General features: G+C 44.4%; 1 protein-coding gene across 2 annotated transcripts; it reads right to left on the bottom strand.

Moving 5' to 3' along the window:
• Window positions 1-1,805: 1,805 nt before the first annotated feature.
• LOC117051618 (neural cell adhesion molecule 1-B-like) lies at window positions 1,806-15,765 on the bottom strand. Of its 2 annotated transcripts, none has more exons than XM_033158180.1 (9): window positions 15,640-15,765; window positions 13,597-13,686; window positions 10,174-10,386; window positions 9,145-9,291; window positions 8,506-8,646; window positions 7,912-8,102; window positions 5,000-5,093; window positions 3,285-3,459; window positions 1,806-2,204 (listed from the first exon to the last, which is right to left on the bottom strand). In XM_033158180.1, exons 1-9 carry the CDS (start codon window positions 15,677-15,679, stop codon window positions 2,144-2,146), a joined length of 1,152 nt encoding a protein of 383 aa, XP_033014071.1. In that variant the 5' UTR covers window positions 15,680-15,765; the 3' UTR covers window positions 1,806-2,143. The 2 variants fall into 2 exon arrangements, with proteins under 2 accessions (XP_033014071.1, XP_033014073.1); XM_033158182.1 differs by having other exon boundaries at window positions 3,285-3,461; window positions 5,005-5,093.
• Between the last annotated feature and the right edge of the window lie 945 nt (window positions 15,766-16,710).

Below are 16,710 nucleotides of genomic sequence, written 5' to 3'. Positions count from 1 at the left end.
ATGTATTTTCTCAATCAGCTCCTGGAACAAATAGACAGGCGTGCTCAGTTCATGTTTCCTCTGCCAGGATGTGCCCATCTGTCCTAGGTTTCCCCTACCTTGTCACCTGTAATGCAGCCTGTGTCTGGGGATCCTGGTGTCTTTATTCTCCCAGGATGATGCCACTGCCAGTGGGGTGTAGAGTACTGGACTTCAGACCAGGAAGACCAGGTTTTAAATCCTCACTCAGCCATGAACCTCACTAGGGGACCTTGGGGCAGTCTCTCAGCCATAGCCTACCTTGCAGGTTGGTAGTGAAAATAACATTGGGGGTGGCAGCCATATATGCTGCCTTGAGCTCCTTGGAGGAAAGAAATGGAATGCACAAGTATAATGGCCCAGGTGACTATTACAGCTATTTATTTTAATTTTTTTGCAGAAATCAACCATAAGTGTCCACTGCATGAATTGTATGACGACTCCCATTGATAATTGTATATTACTGATCGCTGTTTTTCAGGCCATAGTCAACCCCCCAAATGTTTTGACATGTATGTATTTCATGCATGGTCATAGTGCACCATAATTTTGGTATACTACAAAACCCACCTATGTGGCGTGGTATGGTTGAAGTGTGCATATGTATGAAAACATTCATGGGCTTAACTACAAAGCCCATAATACAGTGCAACTGTAATTTAACATACACATCCAGGTCCTTGGTAATAATGAAACCTGGGGTTGGCCAGGATGCGGTGTGTTTCCATTTCTTATGGCTGTCACCACCTCTTAATTCTCCCCCCCCCCCGCATGACTGTTACTTACATCTAACATCTAACACCTGCCTATTCCCCACTGGGCAAACTTTCCTGTGTTCCTCATGTCAGATAAAGCATAGAGCCGGAATGAGCAATCAATCAGGCATGCAGGGAGCAGATTCTTCGGCTACTAAAGTCAAACCCAGGTTCCAATTTTGAATCTTTATTGAGATTAAGGATCAGGGATGATGGAGAAGAGGTAGCATCAAAGGAATAAAAGTTTACTCTCTAAATGGCCGTATACCGGTAATTCTAAGGAAAATTCCAGAGCTTTTTTGCTTGAAACAAGGGCTCTGAGACAGCAAAATGAGGTGTGAATGGGGGGGGGGGGGATTCCAGTCTGCACCTGGTAGAGAGAAAACATGAGGGTGGGGTTGGCGAGTCTGTGGCCCTCCAGATGTTGTTAGACCCTAATTCCTATCAGCCTCAGCTACTATGGCCAGTGATCAAGGATGGGAGTTGTAGTCCAGCAACATTTGGAGGGTCAAAGGTTGACTCTCCCTACACTGGAGCAGTTTTCCTCAACTTGATGCCGTACTGATGTCACTAAACTACAGAACCCATCACCGCTGACTAGCATGGAGAAATATGTCAATTTCAGTTTCTCTCAGTGTCTTGTTTATCTAATTTATCTAAACTTAACTCCTCCATATTTCTGCATCAATTGGTGATTTTATATATATATATATATAGATCATTAGCATTTTAGTGCAAATTCCTCTCATACACATTTTTTTGTATACAATTTGGCCTAACATGAACATTTTTGAGAAGCGGCTTTCCCTAATATAAGACATAACTGCATGTTATCTTCACTATTACACACTTAACACTAGTACGTGCATTTTTGTACCCACTACTCAGCTGAGGCACGGCATTTCCAACATTTGGAGACAGGCGGATTTCAAAGGATGCCTGGCTTTCATTCTGCTTCTTGTTTTGGGAAGTGCAAATTAGGTAAGCTTGTCTTTAAATGAGAACAGAATCAAATTTATTTTCCCCCCCCCAGCCCTATCCTTGACCATTTGGGCCATGGTGGCTTGGAATGATGGGAGTTGGAATCCAACAACATCTAGAGAGCATAGAGTTGGGGAAGGTTACATGAAGAGGGTGTTTCGCTCCCATTGGCTTGTGATGCAACAGCTATTCTGAAAAGGAGAGTTAGGTCACTGGGCCACAGACAGGAGGGTGTTAAAGTGAGGTGAGAGAGAGAGGCGCTGTTTTCTCAGCTCTCCCACATGGGAAGTTGCCTTTGTGTTTCCATTTTTGATGAAGAGCTCTTCCAAGCTTGGCCATGGAGTCCCATCTCCATCCCTGCACAATCTAAGGTCATCGCTGTAGAATAATCAGGCCTCAATGCCAGAAACATTCACCACTGTGCTTTTCCCCGACTTGGATAGCATTTTCCTGTGGAAACAAATAATGGAAAGATAGAGCATGGGTGAGTATGGATAAAAATGCTTGTTATCCAAACCATTTTTTATCCCAATCTTCAGCTGAAAAAAGGCTCCTGGAGCAACATACAGAGATCAAAAATAAGACAAGTTAGGTTAACCTACCCTCTTTGAGGAAGCCAGTGTGGCATAGTGGTTAAGATTGTCAGCCTAGGTCCTGGGAGAGACCAGGGTTCAAATCCCCACTTGGCCATGAGGCTCACTGGGTGACCTTGAACCAGTCACCATATATCAGCCTGGCCTACCTCACAGGGTGATTATGATGATAAAATGGGGAGGAGAACCATGAGTGGCACCTTGGCCTCCTTGAATGAAAAGTGAAATATAAATGTGGTAATAATTAAATTTCTATCAGGGGGGCAGGCACAATTGCCATTCAAAATTATTGTTTTTGTTTTGTTTTTTAAAAGAATGTGACATATATGAAAGTATACTTGTGCTCAAAAAGAAAGAACATGTAATAAAGAACAGTGATCAATAATATAAATAGGGCAATAGTGCTATGGAACAACCGGTTATAGATCCAGCAAATATTTTTCAGATATGTCCCAATTAGCCCTGAGTCCTTGGACTAACTGAACTACTAGATTCAAAGAATGTGTGATATACAACATAAGGCTGTGTTTGTAGAGAACAGGCTCTCGACAAAAGGAAAAGCACTCAGCTAAAAGACATTTTATCAGCCACTGAGACACTAGTGGAATTATTTGGACACATTCCCCAAAGCAGATGGAGAAGGTTTTCTAAGCCAAGGTCTCAGGACCAATTGGAACATATCTGGAAAAAGTCTTAATGGTCAAAACACGTCTATAACTGATGGGCCATGGAAATCACTACAAACTACTATCACCACCATCCCAATCAGGTTGCTGTGGGTGCCAAGTGAAACATGGGATGGGATCAATAGATGAAAGACTGGTGGAGGAAGATCACCACTGGAGAAGGTTAAGAAGATATTCCCATCATTGCTATGCCAATATTTGGTCCTTATTTCCTACCATGGCTATCCTTCTCTGCCCCCATACAAACTCACCCATTGTTTTCTGTGCCTGTTCCGGATGAGTATTTGCCCAGGATATTGTTCCTACAGTACATCAGCAAGCCACGCTGGCGCTTGTAGTAGCAGAAGACATCCATCACCAGCAAAACCACCAAGAGGATGATCAGCACAATGAGCACAATGATGCCAGTTCCCAAACCTTGAGTGTCTGGAAAGGGGAGAAGGACATCCATTTGCAAGAGCAGGTGGGAAGGACTTCAGAATGCAGGAATTCTTTCACTAGCCTTGAGCAGAGGATGACCCCATTGTGAGCAAGGGCACAGGCTGAAGGGGGGAAAGCTGGGGTGAAGGTAGCTCAACACAGACATCCTGGCATGTACTGTGACTGTAAGTATGACAGCCATTGGGAGCAACAGGCAGGATGGTTGGCTGGGAGCGAGACATATTGTGGTTCTCAAAGTTCTCTAGGACCTTTGATAGAGTGCAACTTCTCAAGCTGCAATTCCTTTAGACCTATATAAGCTTTCATGACTGGCCCTTGATCTTTTGCTTTGTGCCACAAAATAATTGAGGTTATTTTGCCATTTTTTTGTGAAGGGGAAGGGACTGGCAGTACCTGAAAGAGATATGAGAATCTAAGTAATATAGACATTTTTATTACTGCAATAACTGATCCAGCTTAGGTTAGGATGCTTCTATTTTATTTTATTTTAGATCCTGTTGCATGTTTTCAGAAATATTTGTATAGTTCCTTCATCCTAACTATTTAATGTCAAATATGAGAGTTATTCCTAGGTATTTAAAGCTACCAAGGGCTATGGCTAGGAGCGAGTTAGGAGAAAAGCCAATTGAGATCCCTTGTGTTCAGATTGACCAGAAGGATTGTTGATTTTGAAAAATTTATTCACAAATCTGCCAATTAATTTGCTTACTGCCAGAAAGTTCTTAATTTTTAGTTGAAATCACATTTCTTGTCATTTGAATCCATTGACTCAGGTCCTACCTACCCACCCTCTGGAGCAGAAGAAAATAAGCTTGCTCCATCTTCCATGTGACAGCCCTTCAGATATTTGAAGATGGCTGTCATATCACCTCTCAAAATAAATAAAATAAATAAATAAATGTCCAGTAGCACCTTAGAGACCAACTAAGTTTGTACTTGGTATAAGCTTTCGTGTGCATGCACACTTCTTCAGATACACTGAAGCAGAAGTCACCAGACCCTTATATATAGCAGGAGGGTGGGGAGGGGTATTACTCAGAAGGGTAGTAGGAGATGGGTGATTGACTCAATGGGTATGGTAAACCTGTTGACAACTGTTAACGACTGCAATTAGTCCTACAGGAAAAAGCAAGGGATAGTATGCAAGCGACCAAAAATAGCTTTAGCATATGTAATGAGACAAGAATCCAATATCTCTATTCAGACCAGGTCTCTCCATAGTTTTCAGTTTAGTAATAAGTTGTAATTCAGCAACTCTTTCAAGTCTATTTCTATATACAGTATAAGGGTCTGGTGACTTCTGTTTCAGTGTATCTGAAGAAGTGTGCATGCATACGAAAGCTTATACCCAGAACAAACTTAGTTGGTCTCTAAGGTGCTACTGTACAATTTTTTAATTTTTTAATTTATTTTGACTGCGTCAGACCAACACGGCTACTTACCTGAATCTAATATCACCTCTCAGTCTTCTCTTCTCTAGCTTAGTGTCAACATTCTGACTTTAAGCCAATTGTTTGCAACTCACCTATTTGAAGAGTAACCTTCTCTTTGCTGCTACCCTGATCATTGGCAGCTGTTATTAGCAGTTCTGAGAGATCCTCTTGTGATGTTGGCGTGAACTAGAACCAAAATTAAAAAGGAGAATTTAAGATGCCTCCAAATGTGAAGTGGAGTAGTATTCTGCTATGACAAGTGAAGGAACACTTGTGGGGTTTTCTTTTTCCAAAACTTGCACCTGCCTTCTCGAGCCTGGTGCCTTCCAGAAGCTGCTGGACTACAACTCTCAGCATTCCTGACCATGGGGTTATAGTCTGAAACATCTGGAGGGCACCAGGTTGCAGAGAAGAGTGGCTTACACTGCAGGTGTCCTCAGCGACCATTGGTGGCTTACTAGGGCTGAGCAGAAACAGTGATCCTATCTAAAATTCATGAACTTAACCCAACAATTCAAGGAGGGATGGTTTCATGGAGTAGCCCCTCACCCAACTCTTGTGGGGTTGAGTTTACCCTTTCATTGTGAAGTGAACAACTGGTGTGTGTGTGTGTGTGTGTGTGTGTGTGTGTGTGTGTGTGTGTGATCTTTCATTACATGTTCTTCAAATGCCCTGCAGCCTCCCTGGCTGCCACCACTTCCTTATCTGCAAATGCCTCAAGGGAAAAGTTAAGCTGCTAGAACCACCAAGGGCAATTTGTCCATCTGCCTTGCCCAATGCACCCTGTCTGGGTCCTTATAAGGTGAAGGCGCTGCTTAAGCATTCTTGTCTTCTCTTTGCCTTTTGGATGTGTTTGGTTTTTAATACTTTTGAAACGTCTTGAATTGGTATAATCTGTAGTGTTGTTGTTTTTACATTATTGTATTTGCATGTATGTTTTGTGAGCTGTCTTGAGGGTCTTCTTGCCTGAAAGGCAGTGTATGAATAAACAGTTAGCATAACATATCAGCATGGGAAACTGAGAAGGCTGGCTACCATGCACCTGCAGTTGGTGGGCTCACTAATTTTGTTTTTGAATGAAGTTCTTCCTTTAACCTTTCTTTAAAAACAAAAAAACTACTCACTGATCTCCATAAAAGTTTGCATTAAAATTTTCATTTGATTTTCATTTTTTTAAAAAAAAACAGGCACAGTAGACAGCCTCCCCAACTTACAGAAAAGGCCATTTGAGGTCATCACTGAGTTTTCAATAAGTATTTTGTGGAATTTTGGGGTTCCTTTGAAGGGGGACCCCTGTAAGCTCACTCAGCCCAGAGTATGAAATGATCTAGCCACACTAGAGTGTTCCAATGTAAAAAAATAATTTTTTTGCTGATTGTTGATGGTGTTACTATGGTTGCACATTGGGGGGGGGGGATTGAATGAATATATTTATTTAAAAATCATTAATGGCAAACATGCTTTCCTGGTTTATATCTTATGAGTCAGTCCTAATAAGTGGATCCTGAGACAAATGTTTCGCTGAGGAGTGCGCCTGTTCAGGATTCCATTCTAGTCAGTCATATCCCTTTCCAAGATGTTCCATTTGCTGCCACCACCAGTTTTAGATCCCAACACACAAACATGAAACAATTGGACGGTGTTCCATGGCCACTAAACATGTTCAGTCCTCATTAGAGATGGAGGAGAAATCCAGTTCAGTTTGCATTTTAACACAAACCGAAACACAGCTCTCCCTCAAAACTTAAACTTCTGCTAATTTTGTGATGCAATCCTCCAACTGAAAAGTATACACTTCCATAATAAGGGGAAACATGCATAGATGTGCATACGTTTGCAGAAATGACCGTGTTTAAAATCTACTGTTGACATCAATCTAACTCAAGAGGCAATGGAGTGTGCCTTGGGGGGGGGGAGTCAAACTGCTAGTTAGCGGCACCAAAGTGACCTCCCTAGGATGCAAGCCTGGACTGTGGGTGGATCTAGACACAGGGGGGGGGGTTATAATTAAGTCAGAAATCAGATTGTTATAACAAAAGAAAATAAATCTCTATGGAAAATGGGGTTTTAAAATTTCCTGATCTCTTGCGCCATCTGTTGTTGCATGTTTATAGTGCAGTCAAATCGCTGTTTCTTTACTAATGTAGCCGAGTCCTGTGTGTATGGAGGTCCTGGGCCCCACTCTGGGCCTTGCTGATGTGGTCCAAAGGAAAGCAGAGCAATACTTTTGGCACCAGCCTGGCTGCAGGAGTTGCTGGAAGGAGACGTACAAGACTCCATCAAACCATCTTAGGGAGTCCACTCCAGATTTGTGTAGGGTTTACTCCTTAGCCTTTCCTTCTCCCAAAGATGTCACACAAAACAGTGGAGGTTTAGGATCAGAGTTTTCCTTCTTCTGGGTGGGCTATCTTTCCAGGTTGCGGAGCCCCATCTGCCCCTCACTTCCCTCTACAGCACATGCAGAAATTGCCTCTTTAATTGTTGGACCCACTATTGCTCTTGTCCGCTCAATCTGCCAGAGCCTGTCTTCACATGCAGAGGAAGCCTCTTAACTCAGCAAGGGTTTGAGACTCATTGGCTACCTGCACCTAGTTTAGTTGGCCAGTCGAAGCCTTTCCTGGGGTTTGGCCGTTGTTGCATGCCGACAGCTTCTAGCAGTGAGAGCTGAGTGCAAGGTGGGGACCAAAGGTGAACAAACTACCCCAGAAGGAGCATGATGTGCCCCCCACCAGAGGAACTACCCCTCCCCTAATACCCCATAGTATGTTAGGCAAAATTGCATTCCAAAATTCATATATATTCCAATAACTGCTCCCTAAAATGCTGCTGAATTTAAAAAAAAAAAAAAGCAAACTGATAGGGGAAAGTGGAGAACTGAATTTAAGATTGGGGAAGTGAGGATGAGGAACTGAGAGAAACTGAAACTGACCAATTTGTCAGGGAATGAGTTGGCTGTTGGCCAATGCTCAGGGGTGATGCAAGTTGTAATCCAAAACAGTCTTACCTCAAAGGAATACGTATATCTGTCTTGGTCCTGCGCCACTTTCTTGATATCATCACCTGTAAAAACCTTCCCCTTCCAAGCAACGGAGACAGAGGGGGGTGGGTAAGCCAAGATGCTGAAGTTGTATTGGACAGGTGTCCCAATCTGGGTGGCAAATGAGTTGCCTGTGGGGAGCTCTATCCTTGGAGTGACTGGGAAAGCAAAGCACATTGCCATTTGTTACGTAGGAAGCTAGCTTTTGCCATTATTTTACCTCTGGATAAAACATAGTGACTGCCAAGTAATATATTATCTGTATTTCTGATGTACTTTGTTTTTGAAAAATTGTTTGCTGGTCTTTGGACCATAATAAAGAATGTATGTATTGCCTATACTAACTGGCAGCAGCTCTCCAAGGCTTCAGGCAGGAATCTCTCTCAGCCCTACCCTTCTCTTTCCAAATCAAAAGACCCATCCACTCCTTGCTTCCTAAACTTTACCTATGGTTAGGTCCATCCACTCTGCATACAACCAAATTTACAACCCTGGCAGCCCAACAGAGACCAAGGCTCCTATCTCCCAGCACAGTGCTGAGAGATTCCAAACATCTCTTACATTTAACATTGAGGGAGACGACCATGACAACAGTTTCATTCCGCTCTTTAATGCTGGCCTCGCAGGTGTGGACACCAGCATCTGAGGGTTGGGAGTCCTTTACCACCAACGTCCCATTTGCAAGCACGGAGACTCGTCCTCCTGCCCAGAGAGGAGAAGCAAATTAGCAGTGGTGATAGTGGGATACCATAACAAATGCCAAAAGCAAAAGGGATGTCGAGAACTGAACATTGAGCAAGACAAATACCTGCACCTAAATCAAGATCAGCTAATAACAAATAACCAATGACAGATTGATATAACACATTTCCAAGTAACACAAATGGGTTTGCATTATCCTGTACATTATTGCTCCAAAATAAATTAGAAAGAGACTTCATTTCTCCATAAAGACATTGTCTATCCTCTCTCTGGTTCTAACCACATGTATGAGCTTAACCCTGCATACAACGGTCAAGATTTTAGTCATCCATTCTCTCCCTCACCCCACCCCAAGTTTTTGTCAAATTATAATTTTGGCAGCAGCCAAGAGATGTTGTATTTGTCCCTTGTCCTCTAATAGTACAGGAGAAGCAAAATAGCAGAGGTGTGAGTGGGTTTTCTACCTAGGGGCACCTCTGGACAGAATATCCTACTCACCATTTCCGATCTTACTGATTTCCTGGTTTCCAAAGGTCCATCGTACAGTCGGTGGCGGGATTCCAGTGGCTTGACAATCAAAGGCTACACTTGTGCCCTCAACAACTTCCTTTGTATGCTCCATGGGGGTCACAAACTTCGGTCTCTCTATGGATAAGAACATGGGAAGTTCTTGTGTACCAAGCCAAGCCATCTAGCTGACTGGCAGTACCTCTCCAGGATTTCTGGCCCGAACTGAAGACGCTAACAATTGAACCTGAGACCTTCCACAGGCAAATCACAACTTGAGGTGAAAAATCAGGGTCAGGTGGACTGGACTGCACTTGGTGACATCATGGTATGATGAGCTATGTACACAGTGTTCAAACCTGGGGGCAGAGGGAGCCTAACCTTACCTTTTGCGTTGACGTTATTGCCTGCTGTTTTTAAGGATATGATGGACGGAGACAGAGAGCGGTTTAACTGTTAATCCGTCTTCACAAGAAAATCTGGGAACAGTAGCTCTGTGAGGGGATTAGGGGCCTCCTAACAGTTCTCTGCACCCTTAAGAAACTACAGGTCCTAGATTTCATTGTGGGAAGCCATGAACTATTTAAAGTGGCATCATAACACTTTAAACGTATGGCATAAACATGACCTACGGTGTGTTAATTTCACCTAACACTCCCAATTTATTGTCACTCTAGACCTGGACTGGGGGACCCTTTTCAATATGAGGGATGCCTCCCCTAATGAGCAAGTTTCCAGGAGCCACGTGGCAAGGGAGGCCAGAGGCAAGAAATGGGGCAAAAGTAGATGAGCCAGTCAACCAAGAGACATTATCACCATTAAAGGGAACGTTCCAGTAAGGAGAGAGCCCCTGAGGTTGCAGAGCCAGGCAAAAGTCTTTGATTGATGGGCGTGACCTTGGGGGTCCCAAGGGCCAGATAGAGAGGACTGGGAGGCCCCATCCATCCCCTCCTCCCTGGGTATGAGGTTCTCGATCCCTGCTCTAGCATATTGCAGGGACATCGATAGAATGTCACTTACGGACCACACGGATTCTGATCTGGGTGGCTGCTGTGTCTCCAGAGTCAAAGTCCCCTTTGCAGGTGAAGATCCCTCCCACCTGTGGATCAGGAAGAGTCATCTCCAGCCCCTTAGACTGCTCGTCGATAGGCCGCAATGTGTACAGCTCTGAATCCTCGATGTCGGCATCCTCTGGGTCAATCCAGGTCAAGGTAGCTTCCCCACCTGCTCTCACTGACATGCAGAGGAATTAAAATGCACAATTAATAGATCACCCAGATGGGGTGGTAGCAAGGGAAGGAGGGATGATGAGAAACCTGACCTGATTGACAGGGCTACCCATCAAATCAGGGGTTGCTAAGAGGGTTGCCAAACCTTCAGGGCTGACCTGAAATCTTCAGGGTTGCCTGCCTCCACTCAGGTGGCAGGGGGAGGGATTGTATCTCCAGGTATGTAAGACTGCCTTAAAATGGGAGGGGGGGGAGAGAGAGAGAGAGAGAGAGAGAGAGAGAGAGAGAGAGAGAGAGAGAGAGAGAGAGAGACTGTGCAGGCACCTGCTGCAAATGATTCCCTAGATCTCTGCAATGGCTTCTGCCCTCCTCTGCTCCCTCCCCACTTCTGCCAATGAACCTCCATTCCAACAGCTCAGTGGTGGGAGGTAGCACAGAGGAAGGAAAAGGACTGGGCTGGGCTCAAGATGAAGAGAGGGTTATGAGTTTCCATGCACACCTGGAGTAAGGTGTAGAGCTCTGGATGCAGGTGAAGCAGGTGGAAAGCAGGAGGAGGAATGCATCCCTGCTGCAGAGAGAGAGAGAGAGAGAGAGAGAGAGAGAGAGAGAGAGAGAGAAAGAGAGAGAGAGGGGGGGTGTCTACAACAGTTTCTCTGTTCTGCAAACATGTCCACGGGCCCCCAAAAGTTGGCAACCCTTCCATCAAATGAATGGAGAGTTTTATAAGAGTAATGTTGTACACACACACATATGGACTAACTTTAAAAGTTGGATGAATGGGTGGGTTGTTGTTTTAAGGAAAGTCCAGATTTTCGCGAAAACAGGAGCCACTCTGCTCTGGAAAGGGCAGTGACTGTGTAGTTGTCAAACACATCCAATCATCTCTTGAAGACCGAAGCTATGTACTTGCCGTACAATTAAAGTCTACACAAATCCTACCGAGGATCCTGGGAAGCAACAGTGATTAGCCCTTACACAGCTACAATTAGCTGGCTGCCTTAACAGTTCCCATTATTCTTTGGGGCGGGGGGGGGGGGGTATGATTTAAATGTATGGTGTGTACACAACTTGAGTGCAGGTGGGGAAGGAAGAGGTTCTGTGAATTTTAAACAAAAGGAAATGTGCAGGTAGTACAGCGACCGGCTGGGAGCCTGTCCCACCTCCGAGCCCTCTTCCTGTCTCCCCAAAGCCACAAACAATTGGACTTTAAAAAACAAACAAACCCGATGACGCATAGTTATTTAAATACATAAGCAGCAAACATAATTTTAAACAAGTTTTTTAAAGGCAGACCACACACACACACACACACAGAAGCAGGGTGGGAGAGAGGCCAAACTGGCAATGCAAGCAACGTCCACTGTGAAGGGAAGGAGCTGAAGGACCACGTCAGACCATTGCTCTGTTTAGCTCAGTGCTGTCTACACTGACAGGCAGCAGTTCTCCAGGGACTCATATGTGGGGTTAGCTTTGCCTGCCCTATCTGGAGATGCTGGAGGTTGAACCTGCTTGCAAAAGATGTGCTCTGTCGCTGTGCTGTGGACCTTTCCAATAGGAAGCTTCCTTATGCCGACTCAGATCATCGGTCTATCTCACTCATCACTGTCTATCCCAGGGATTGGGAGCCTGAGGTACTTGCAGATGCTGTTGGACTACAAAGCCCGTCATCTCTTGACTACTGGCCATGTTGGCTGTGGATAATGGGAACTGGAGTCCACTAAAGGAGAACTGGTCCAAGTTTATTTGGCAAAGGCACTGGAGAATCCACCATGGTGAGTCCCACAGGCCTATAGATTACACGGGTGTATACAGAGGCATCCCTTAGCTTTACGCATGCATAGAAATTAAGAGCTCACCCACACTTCTGTTTTTCCTGTGATTCCTTCCATTTGTCCCATGATTCCTAGGCATGGGTCCAAGGGGTTCCCTTTTTTTCTCTTTTTTTTTTTTGTCCCGCTGTTTTCCCTGGGAAAACCTGATGTTTACCACTGAAATGAAGCAAATGCTGATCTTCTGCTACAACCCCGTTTGTTCTCATTGGGCAGTAAGCAGCCGGTTTTGCCCGGGACAAAAAAAGAACCTCTCCTTCCCTTTCCAACTCTACAATTCTATGATAATCACAAGGCAAACTGGACTGTGGATGCACCCTAGGTCCTTTTCACAGAGGGGAAGTCACCCTGTGCCTTCACAGCTGGATGCCTGATCCAGCTGGAAGAACAGGGTGCTCACTTTTATCAGGCTTTGGTCAAGACTGAGCTTTTCCTGCACAAACGTCCTTCACACACTTCTTTAATGCAGGCTGGGTAAGCAGATTCCCCTAACAATATCTTTAGAATCATAGAATTGTAGAGTTGGAAGGGATCCCGGGGGTCATCTAGCCCAACCCCTTCAATGCAGTAATCTTTTGCCCAATGTGTTGTGAATTATAGGGGACAGAACTACCTAAACTGTATAGAAACTTATTCATGTATGCTACCACAGCGGCAAGAATGTTACTCGCCCAGAAATGGAAAGAAGCAGAAGTCCCAGCAAAGGAAGAATGGATACAAAACCTTACGGAATATGCAGAAATGGCGAAACTTACCGGAAGATAACAAACTTTTTTTTTTAATATAAGAATGGAAATGTTCTATTGAATATTTACAGATAAATTGTAAATAGATAAGAGCATTGGCAGGATTATTGTAATAACCTGCAGTTTTATATAAGAGTATATATTTAAAGTAGGTGAATAAATGAGCAAATTAAGTTAATTTGGATATAAAGAAGATATTAAAAAATAAATTTAAGGCACCGCAGAAAGAGGGGAAAGGAAGTCAAGTTTTGAAATGTTAAAATGTTTGTAAAACTAGTGAAAAGCATAAACCTGAAAAGCATAAATAAAATTTATAAATATATATTTTTTTTAAAATGTGTGTGGGGGGGAGACTCAAACCCATCACCCTGAGATGAAGAGTCTCATGCTCTACCAGCTGAGCTATCCCAGACAATCTGGGGAAGGCGAATCAACCAGTTCCCCACTGCTGGTCTCCATTGACTGGCAGCAGCTCTCTCGGGTTTCAGACAGGGAAGAGATCCTGGGGTTTTGAACCTGGGGCCTTCTGCATGCAAGCAGGTGCTCTGCCACTCAGATCACCCTGCAGGTGCCCAAAATAATGTGCTGGCTTCTGCTTTGATGCATATTCGCGCACACACTCTCCATTATCGCTTTCACCTTTGCACAAGAAATACGCTTTCTCGCCCAGCTGCACATCCCCGTTGCCAGGAATGATCTCCAGAGACGTCTTGGCGGAGTGAACAGCCCCTAGGAAGAGGAAAGAAGCACATTGTTTGGTCCGATCACAAGGCAAAGTCCTTTTAGCTCAGAGTATCTAGTCAGGGCTGGCCGACCAGCACAAGCAAGCATTCCAAGCAGCCACAGCCAGTAGCAATAGTGTTTAGGGCACCACTTAAGCAGCAGATTGTTCAAGAGGCATCCCCTCATGATCCTCGACAACCTCACAGTAACACCAGGGTGCAGCTTTATAATTGCATGGTGCAACAACAACAAAAACATGCCCTGGACCACTTTGGAGTCCAGTAAAAGTAAAATTAATGGGTGATTAGCTTAGGAGCTGGGTATGTTTAGCCTGGAGAAGAGAAGGTTAAGGGGTGATATGATAGCCATGTTCAAATATAAAAGGATGTCATATAGAGGAGGGTGAAAGTTTGTTTTCTGCTGCTCCAGAGAAGCGGACACGGGGCAATGGATTCAAACTACAAGAAAGAAGATTCCACCTAAACATTAGGAAGAACTTCCTGACAGTGAGAGCTGTTCGGCAGTGGAATTTGCTACCAAGGAGTGTGGTGGAGTCTCCTTCTTTGGAGGTCTTTAAGCAGAGGCTTGACAGCCATCTGTCAGGAATGCTTTGATGGTGTTTCCTGCTTGGCAGGGGGTTGGACTGGATGGCCCTTGTGGTCTCTTCCAACTCTATGATTCTATGATTCTATGATTTCATTCGCTACACTGGTGAGTCAGCTAAATGTATGGTAAATACGGGGAAAATAACTCAAAAGGGGGAGAAAGTGTGTTTTCTTTGACCCCACTCACACCATACATTTAATGCATTTTGATACCACTATAAACATTCCCCCAAAGAATTCTAGGAGCTGTTGTTTGTTAAGGTGCTGAGTTGTTAGGAAAGGCTCCTAATCCCCCCCCCCCGAGCTACATTTCCCAGAGTGGTTTATCAATCCCTCTTCCCAGGGACCTCTGGGAATTGTAGTTCTGGGGTGTCTCTTAACAACCCTCAACTAAGTATGCTTTCCAGGAATCTGGAGCTGGGGGAAACCATGACTATTATAAGGGGCATGATACTGTTTTGATTGTATAGTGCAGCTGGAAACTAAGTCATGTCTATTAATTTCAGTGGGTCTACCCTGAGTAGCACTAGCATTGACTAGAACCCAAAATAGGTGTTGACTCATTCAAAACTATCCTGTTAGGCATTCAGAAAAAAGCAGCAGCAGCAGCAGTAATTTGTCTTTAGGAAAACTAAGCAAAACATTTGCTTGCAAGTTTGAGCTAGAGTAAATGGCTGTTCAGCTGGCATCTCCAGTTAGCAGGATTGGAGAACAAGTAACAGGGGGAAACCTTTTTCTGCCTTAGATGCTGGAGAGTAGCTGCCAGTCAGAGCAGACATTGCTAGGTTAGATGGACAAACTGGCCTGGTAATATTCCTAGATTTTCTAGAGTTGAAATTACTTGCAGAAGCCTTCTGATCTAAGGGCACTTCAGTCCATCATGAACTCATCCTCTGACTGTCCTTATATAGCCCAAATGCCCAGGCAGCAAACACTATCCCCACGCAAGAAGGAAGCATTGCTGGGCTTCAGAGGACCCCCAAAGTACAATTGGGGCAGGGAGGTTGAAGGGGTAGGAAATATACCATAGATTAAAAGGTGATAAAAGTCTGGTTAGGGCCATGCATGGGCAGTAGCCACAAAGCACTGAGGAAAATTGGAGGAAAGATAATGGGAGAAGGGGAGAAGGTACGCCAGACTGGCTGGGACCTTGAAGAGGGGCACTCCACACTGCAATATTTTGTTGCAAGTCTCACTTGCTCCCTTAAAGAAAAAGTCATAAAGAGGAAGGAACGAAGTAGCCAGATAACTAATACCAAGGGACTGGGGGGGGGGGGGGGTGCAGTCTAGACACCCATAAAATCCCTTTATGGAACAGGGCCCTTTCATTCAGTCATTCATTCATTCATCTTACCTGCTGCAAACATGAAAATGAGGAATCTCCCTGGTTCCATCTTTAAAAGGTGAGGATAGGAATTGGGCTCCTTTACCTTTCAGCACCAGCAGTTTGGAACAGGGACTCCTGGGTCCTGGGCTATTTATAAGGCTTTCTCTCCCACCCACCACCCTCCCTCCCTCCCTCTCTCTCTCTCCCTCTCCCTCTCCCTCTCCCTCCCACCTTTTTTCCCCTCCTTCCAGCTGTGTGCCCCTGTGGCATCAATGGGGGGAGAGAAAAAGGGCTGGAGCAGGAAGTCAGGGTGGGAGGGGAGAAAGAAAATAGGAAGATTTGTGTACATGCACGCTTGTGCAGGCGTGTGGATATGCATTTCCAAATGTGCATTTGCCTATATTTCAGCAAACTCAGGTGCTCAGCTACAATGGCTACCTAGTCAAAACAGTACCATTAAGATGCAAGAGGGTAGCACCAGCAAGCTCAAGTAGAAGAACTCCAAGATTTGGAGGAGGAAGAGAGAGAGAGAAAATTCAAACTAGAATAACTCAATGAGGATTGAGCATAATCCATTGCTACAGAATGCTAAGTGTTTGCTAGAGGAGGGCGGAATTAGGGGTAGCAGAATGGAATGGGATAAACTCAAAGGAAACCTGGCTGTCTGGCCTAGCTGGAACTCTCAACAACAGCACTACGCACTGCAACGTTTTGTTGCACTCCACACTTGTGTTACATTTGTTAGTCACTTTATAAAAATAAATAGTGCTGATGCAACTTAATAACAAAATGCAGACAGATAAAATCAATTAAAAGCCAATAAAAAAAACACAACCAAATGTACAATACAAATTCATTTAAAAGCTCATTCAATAATACAATAGGAAGGACAAGACCTAGTAGGGATGTGAGCACACACACACACACACACACACACACACACCTTGATCCACCCCAGGGCCCCAATCCAGGCACCCAATCCAGGTTGCCCCAGTTAAACATACAACCTTCCACCTGATGGAGAGCAGGGGGGTTCTGAAGCACTGCATCACAAGACCCTGCCATACACAGAATACTCTTGAGGAGCAGCACTCTGCA

This window comes from Lacerta agilis, chromosome 8 (genome assembly GCF_009819535.1).
Source record: "Lacerta agilis isolate rLacAgi1 chromosome 8, rLacAgi1.pri, whole genome shotgun sequence".
Taxonomy (NCBI): domain Eukaryota; kingdom Metazoa; phylum Chordata; class Lepidosauria; order Squamata; family Lacertidae; genus Lacerta; species Lacerta agilis.
Note: the sequence above shows the minus strand (reverse complement) of the source record. Positions and strands in the feature narration are given on the sequence as shown.

Coding starts and splice junctions, on each gene's coding strand:
- LOC117051618 (XM_033158180.1), bottom strand. CDS start 15,679: ATGGAACCAGGGAGATTCCTCATTTTCATGTTTGCAGCAG. Junction 9,292..10,173: donor GATCAGAATCCGTGTGGTCC/GTAAGTGACATT, acceptor TCTTATCCATAG/AGAGACCGAAGTTTGTGACC. Junction 5,094..7,911: donor GATATACGTATTCCTTTGAG/GTAAGACTGTTT, acceptor TTTTGGTTCTAG/TTCACGCCAACATCACAAGA.